This window comes from Echinops telfairi, unplaced genomic scaffold, assembly GCF_000313985.2.
Source record: "Echinops telfairi isolate 266 unplaced genomic scaffold, ASM31398v2 ScPeMD7_17;HRSCAF=63, whole genome shotgun sequence".
Taxonomy (NCBI): domain Eukaryota; kingdom Metazoa; phylum Chordata; class Mammalia; order Afrosoricida; family Tenrecidae; genus Echinops; species Echinops telfairi.
The window spans coordinates 961,613-969,075 of NW_022103914.1; the positions used below are offsets into that span (position 1 = coordinate 961,613).

Below are 7,463 nucleotides of genomic sequence, written 5' to 3' on the forward strand. Positions count from 1 at the left end.
GATGAGCCCTACAGGACCAGTGGTGTGAGTGGCGAAACAGGGAGGGTAGAGGGAGAGTGGGTTGCAAAGTGGGAACCGATTACAAGGAACTATATATGACCTCCTCCCTGGGGGACGGACAACCGAAAAGTGGGTGAAGGGAGACGTCAGGACAAGATATGACAAATTAACAATTTACAAATTATCAAGGGCTCATGAGGAGAGGGTAGCGGGGAGGGAGGGGAAACTGAGGACCTAATGCCGGGGGTTTAAGTGGAGAGAAAATGTTTTGAGAATGATGAGGGCAATGAATGTACAAATGCGCTTCACACAATTGATGTGTGTATGGATTGTGATAAGAGTTGTATGAGTCCCTAATAAAATTATTAAAAACAATTTAAATAATCATTTTATGAAGGCAATGTTTTAAATTCTATACCATGGAATCAACTAATAACACTCTAAGTGCTCAGTGGTTACGCAGGGGGCTGCTAACCAGAAGGTCAGCAATTCAAAAGGACTCGTCAGCTCCCTGGAAGGAAGATAGGACTTCTACACCTGTAAAGAGGTGCCGTCCTGGAAAGTCACAGGGGCAGCTCTTCCCTGTCCTCCAGGCTCGCTGCGAGTCAGCGTGGACTCGGTGGCATGTGATCGATGCTACGAAGCGATGCTTGACAATGTTCTCTAACATAAAATGACAGTGAGGTCTCTAATGTGAACCAGAGATGTACAAAAACCTGATATATGAATGGGTTTGGGGCTAGCACCTAATTTTAGCCCCCATCCAAAACAATTATTTCTTATGACATGGGTGTGCGTGATGTCCAGTCTCATGAAGAGCTCGTGCAAGGTCTGGTGAAGACATTACACGGCTCCTGCTGTCAAAAGGATAGCATGTCAGGCCTTAAAGGACTGTCTTCAAACAAGCAACAGTCGAAGTGAGGGACAAACTTAGTCACATGGAATACACACAAGAGCCTGTGTACTCCAAGCATTGTAAATGATAAAATCTAAATCCAAAGAGAGGAACAGTATCAGACCTTAAATGGTGAACACCTACCTGCTTGCAGAAGCCTACGGATGGCACTGGAAGCACATTTCCATTTGCAGAGTCCACACAGAGGGGACTCCTCCAATGACCCCCCTCCCATCCCAGTTGAGGGATGTGAATAACTTCGTGATCAGGGAGCTTTGTAAAGTTGATTATGGCACATGTAGTTAGGTTAACATGTAACAACACCATCTGAAATCCCTCTTGACCCACTGTAAAGTTGTTTCAGTAGAGAAGAGGTAAGGGGAATACAAATGGATTAAGACTCTGACAAATACCCTCTGATCATAGACCAGGGATGTGAATAGCCTTGCTATTTATTACACAGAGTACATTAGAAAGTGGATTATTCCATTATTTTAAAAATAATTGTATTGCAGGCTCATACAACTCTTATCACAATCCATACATCCATCGTGTCAAGGACATTTGTATATTTGTTGCCATCATAACTCTCAAAATATTTTCTATCCACTTGAGCCTTTGGTATCAGTTCATCCCCCCCCTTTCCCCACCCTCCCTCTCTCACGAACCCTTGATAATTTATAAGTTATTGTTATTTTGTCATGTCTTACACCGTCCAATGTCTCCCTTCATCCACTTAGAAAGTAGATTATTATAGATGTAGTCATGTTAAAATTGAACACAGTATCATTTGATTTCCCTTTCTAATGTGTTCTAGTTTTTAATATACTATCTTTTCTTTTAGATTGGGAAGTTTATTTATTTTATTTTACTATTGTTATATGTTTTTCAATATATTAAATCCAAGATAGGTAAATCTTTAGAGACAGTAATAGGATTAATGGTTCTTTGGGGGTATGGCAGCGGAGGTTGGGGGGAATTGGGAGCTAGTAACGAGTATAAGAATGTGGAAAGTGTTCTAAAACCAATTGTAGTGATGATTGTACAGCATTTCTTGATGTGATTGAACTACTGAATTGCATGATATGTGAACTATATGCCTATTAAACTGTTAAATTAAAAAAAATGAATACATAGATAAGAGTATTGACTTTGGATTTAGAAAGTATTTGCAGAATGTTTTCAAAACGAATGCATTTCCTTCATGGCTAAAAGAGTAAAAATATATCCTCAACCAACAATGGAGCAAAGGAAATGTATTCTTCTTTCATAAAAAGCAACATTAATTACTCAAGTAAATATACTTGTTTATTTAGTAAAGGAAAGCTACTGGTAGTTGCATTATTATAACTACGCACACAGCAGCATCCACATCTCAACTTAGAATGCAAAAGAGGAAGAGGAGAGGCTGGGTGCAAACTCTTCAAGGGTCAAAGGTAGTGGGGAGATGGAGGCCAACAAGGGTATGGCAGTGACGGCAGGAGAAGAGGCAGGTGTGAATAGCCACAGTTGATGGTGAAATACTTCTCACTTCAGAGCCCTGGCCAGACAGTGGGCCGGTCAGAGTCATCCAAACCAACCCCTGGGGTCGCCATTCCTGCTTGGGCCTTGTACATTAAGCAAACCAGACAGGGAATTTTGCAAAATCACCCTGCAAGATAAACTGGCCGTTTGAGGTAGACTACACTTACAAGAGAAAAGAATATGCTAGTCTGCAAACTCAGCTACCAGTATGTCAACACATGGCCAACAACTCCCACCTTCTTATTTCTGCAAGCCACTGCCACTCTTCTGCGGAGTTTCCCTCCCAAATACCAGGAGCTCAACACTCTGCCTCAACTCAACGCCACGAGCATGCCCAGAGCAGAGCGAGAGAGCAGTGCTGTGGTGCCAGCCCTAGGGTGCTTCTCCTGGTATGCAGAACTGTGCCTTTGTCTCACTGGAAGAACAATGTGTACTCGTACACAGGGGAGGAGGAAGAGAAGTTCTCTTCTCCAGTCCAGGTCAGATGCTTTTGAAAGGCAAAGGAGAGAGTGTAGGAAGCTTGGCAAGTAGGAAAACGTTGCTGAGACAACTGCCCATGAACACGAGCAAAATGCTGTATTTCTCTTGAGGGAGCATGAATCGTTTGGCTTCCTGGGGAAAATAAAAGTACTCAAGACTCTGAGAAGGTCTCATTTGTGATCTTTTCTCAGGAGCAAATGATTACCAAGTTTAAAGAACAATACCCTGACTTACCTGGAAGACATCTGTCTTGTTTTCAAATAGACTGACAAAATATTTATAGTCAGCATAAGCCCAGAATTGGGAATGATCATAATCTCGAAATGGACCAGAACCACCAGACTGCTCACAGTTCCAGCTCAGAAACTCTTCGAGCGTGGCTTCCACGTAACTGCACGTAGTTTCAAACTGAGGAGCTGCAACGGAAGGGAACCCACCTTTCAATGTGTATTGAGCACGGTTCCCAAATAAGTTTCCTAATGGTAGATAAGTTCAACAATTTGTTTAAAAGTTAGCTATTGCTTAACATTAATTATAAATGAAAATAATTCTGTACTCGCTATATCATTATATACACACACACATATAGAAGTGTATTTATTTATTTATTATATAGGGATGTACAAGGGGGTACCCCCCAAAAAACCCAGATGTGATGTGAGGGGGATAGTGCATTTAAAATTTGTCCCCCAGATCAGACTGTTAATCAATCTTTCTATTTAGAGGTTCTGAAGACTCCATTACAGTGTGCAACAAAAATGGCCTGGTTGGTGGCAGAGGGGGGACTGATTTTGCCATCACAATGCACCTGCTCACGCAGCCATCTCAGTGCACCAGTTTTTTGGCAAAAAAGCAGCGTGCCTTTCTTGCCCCATGCACCTGACTCACCAGACCTCACTCCATGCGACTTATTTTTGTTTCCGAGAATGCAGAAGGACATGAAAGGACAGCGATATGACAAGAGTTGAAGAAAAAAATCAAAGAAGGTTCTGTCAGCCATCCAAACAGATGAGTTTGAAAACTGTTTCCAAGAATGGAATCACAGATTTGACAAATGTATTAAGTGTAATGAAGAGTAAGGTGATACGGTTGTTTTGTTTTAAAAAATGTAAATACATAGCTTTGAGGTGGGGTGAATTCTTTTTTGGGGGGGGGCACCTCTCATATATAATTGTGAGGGAGGTGCAGGACCGGGCAGTGTTGTGTTCTGTTGTGCACAGGGCTGTTATGGGTTGGAACCGACTCAATGGCTCCTAACAACCACAACAAGATGTCACTAGGACCCACACCTCACAGCTCACGATTAAATGTAAGAGTGAAAAAGTTTTCTTTCTGAAAGACGACCTTTTCCTGTGGCTAGCCCGCCATCCCATGGCGGACAGTAGCTCACCAGTTCTGTATGCGCTCCCAGGGAGTCTGAGTTCAGAACTGTTTCATACGACTGTGAGGCCATCATTTGCCTTTCCCCTTCCATCACCTCCCAAATGTACAGTGCCCTTTCCCAGAGCCACGAGATGTGGATATTCTTAAAATATTATACTCCTAATTTCTAATTTGGTGGTCACCAGGAATAATCCACATCAACAACAACTTTTGAAAGCACTCATTTTGTATGGCTCTAAAAGAGCCCTGAGCATAAAGTTTGGGGCCTGCAGCTTTAGGTTAAAAAAAAAAAAAAAGCAACAACAAAAATCTTGTCTTTTGAAAATTCTAACTTGACATGGCACCTAGGTGAGCACAGCTCCTCAGAATCATTAAGAAGACCGCGGTACTGCAAAGCCAGCTCGCTATTCATGGACTCATGCGCTGCAGAATCGTTTATTAAACACCGAATTGTAAATAGCACTATGCCCACACTTGGGAGGTCCCCAAAGAAATCGACAATACCCTTGGGCTTAGACCATATTTCGACAACGTTAAAGTGTTCACTGGAATAAAGGAGAATGTGAGCATACAACTACACGCGTGATGCTGCGTGTTCCTAGATGTGCCCTAGATCCCTCCAGAGGTGAGAGAAGGGCTCAGAGGTCTGCCGTATGTCTACGGTGGGTGATTATTAGGGGTGTGGCTCATTCGCCTAGTCCTGGTCTTCTAAAATAGTGGTATAATATGTTTTTGTTTTGTTTTGTTTTTTGTTTTTACAATTACCAGAATCTTTTAAATACACACAGGTTAATATTTAAAAATATGATTATGCCTTTGCAAAACACAAAATTCTTTCAACTCACCCATCACCTGACTGAGAGAGAAAGATCTGGAGATGTACTCTGATAAAGACGGAGCTCTAGAAAGCCCTCTGGGCGGTCCACTCGGTCAGTGAGGGCTGCGTGGAGTCAAAACGGAATCAACAACGCCTCGCAGAAGGAGGTATGAGGAGATTCGGAGTAAATATACATAAGGCGGCGTTCAGAACAGTGCCTGACACATGACCTCTCAGTAAATGTTAGCTATTGGTAGTAGTATTACCTTTGGAATATAATCAGGATGTGTGTGTGCTTGTTCTCAAAGTTAGTGTTTAACAGACAGCAGATTTATTTGACTAAAATTAAAAAGGAAAAAGTATGAGCTTATCTCTGCTATTGCTCATCTACCATTTAATGTTAAAATCCCGTAATCATTTCAGACTGATTAGAAACGTTTCTGCATATTGACCCTGCTTTGCCTGCTTCTCATGAGAAGCCCTGAGGGGTGCAATCAGTTAAGCATTGGGCTACCAGGTAAAAAGTGGGCAGGATCCTCAGAAGAAAAGTCTGGCAGTCTGCTTGCGACCAGTCACAGCCTTGAACCCCCGAGGCAGGCAAGTCCTCTCTGCAACACGCGGACGGCTGTGAGTCAAATTCACAGCAAGGGCTTTTATACCTTACACCTGCCTGGGTTCTAGATACCACCCCCACCCCCACCTGAATAATTCTATGCGATATGCTACAAATCAAGAGAATGCTTGGAGAAGTTGGAAGGGAAGTTGAGTAATTTTCTAGTTCCTCCTAAAGCATTAATAGATTCCAGAAGTCACTTGGCCACAATGCTTAAAACACTACATTTCTAGATGACGGAATGTACTCACATTGAAATACAAGTTAAACACACATTCTGAAGTTAGACCAATAGGGTGTGGAGTCCTTTAGCTTAAAACAACACTTGTTTTATCTTTGATATGAATTAAGGTCTAACATCAATTGCTTTATCTGACTGTAGAGCCCCAAAATGAAATGCTGCAAGTTTCTAGGGAAGAGGAGGACAATGGCAAAATCAAATGACATAAGAAAAACGGAAGAAGAAGCTCTGCATGTTTCACATTTTGGGTCATGCAGACCCAGGCCAGGCAGCTGACAAAGCAGAGGGTAAAATAACACCCATGACGAAGCACTGAAAATGCCATCTGCAGGCACAAACACAAGGGCACATTCTGCCTGAGGCAGAGCAGAACGGACATTGGGCTGTTTTTCAAGCACACAGGAACATAGATAGCATGTTAACAAATACCTAGGCTTAATCAAGACTGTATCCGTTCAGAAGCAGATCACCAAGCAGGCATCTCTGCGTGGGCTCAGACCCCCACTCTTTGGACTAGCAGCACTGTGTTTAACTGTTTGTACAACATCTAGCAATGTACATATACAGTGCATGCATAAATACCTGCCACCTTGTGGTTGTTAGGTGCTAGCAAGTCAGTTCTACCTCAGAGACCCCGTGTACAAGAGAACTAAACCCTAGAGATTGTTTAGTGTTGAAAACAAACAAGCCAACTGTTAGGCTTAGCCGTTCTTCAAAAACTTCCCATAAGTTTTCATCTTTGTAGCGTGAATGGTTAAAGAGAGGACTGGAAACACAGGAGGCTGTTGAAGAGACGTGGTTAGGAGGATGACTTATGGTCTTACCTGGATCTGTGGTTTTCATTCCCATTCTGAATCTTATTGGCTTTCCACCAAGGACCTCGGAAAGGCGTTTAGCATTCCAGTGTCGTGCTGGCCAATCACAAACCATGTTACAGAAGACTGCGGGCTGTTGTAAAGACATGATAATTTCTTTTGCTTTCTCTGGTGTAAAAGGTTTGACATGTTCACCTAGGGAGGGAAATAAACAGAGCAGCAGCTAGATAACTATACAATTATTCCACATAACCCGAAGGGGGAAAAAAAAGCTAATATTGCTTCTATTATGGTCAATCTTCCTGTGAAATTGCATTTATACTTCATTTTTACTGTTTATATAAATAGAAACAATATTTTATATTTAAATACTTACAGTACCAAAAATTTGAAATTTTTTCTGATTAAATTTAAATGTTGGCAAATACTTATAATATTCAATGTCAAAAATGAAGCTTTAGCACTAAAAAGCTTCCAACCACCCTGCCAATTCAAAAAGATGGAAACATTTGAGACTGTTTTTTCCTAAATAGGAGTTTATATAAGAAATGCTGACAGAGAAGGACATTGGGCCTCCACTCAAGTACTCCCTCAATGCAAGAATACTTTCTTCTATTAAACTGGCATTCTATGATGCTCACCTTCCCGACACAACTGAAGACAAAGGGGTAAATAAGCAAATGTGGTGAAGAAAG

The 7,463-nt window shown here is 41.8% G+C and overlaps 1 protein-coding gene across 1 annotated transcript in view; it reads right to left on the minus strand.

Annotated features, from left to right (window-relative positions):
* The window catches only part of HSPBAP1 (HSPB1 associated protein 1), a 50,042-nt gene that overhangs the window by 27,129 nt on the left and 15,450 nt on the right, over window positions 1–7,463 (minus strand). Inside the window, exons 2-3 of the mRNA XM_013007161.3 lie at window positions 6,778–6,963; window positions 3,134–3,315 (exon numbers count right to left, since the gene is read on the minus strand). Of these exons, the coding sequence (XP_012862615.2) occupies window positions 3,134–3,315; window positions 6,778–6,963 (368 nt within the window). The remainder of the gene's footprint in view (window positions 1–3,133; window positions 3,316–6,777; window positions 6,964–7,463) is intronic.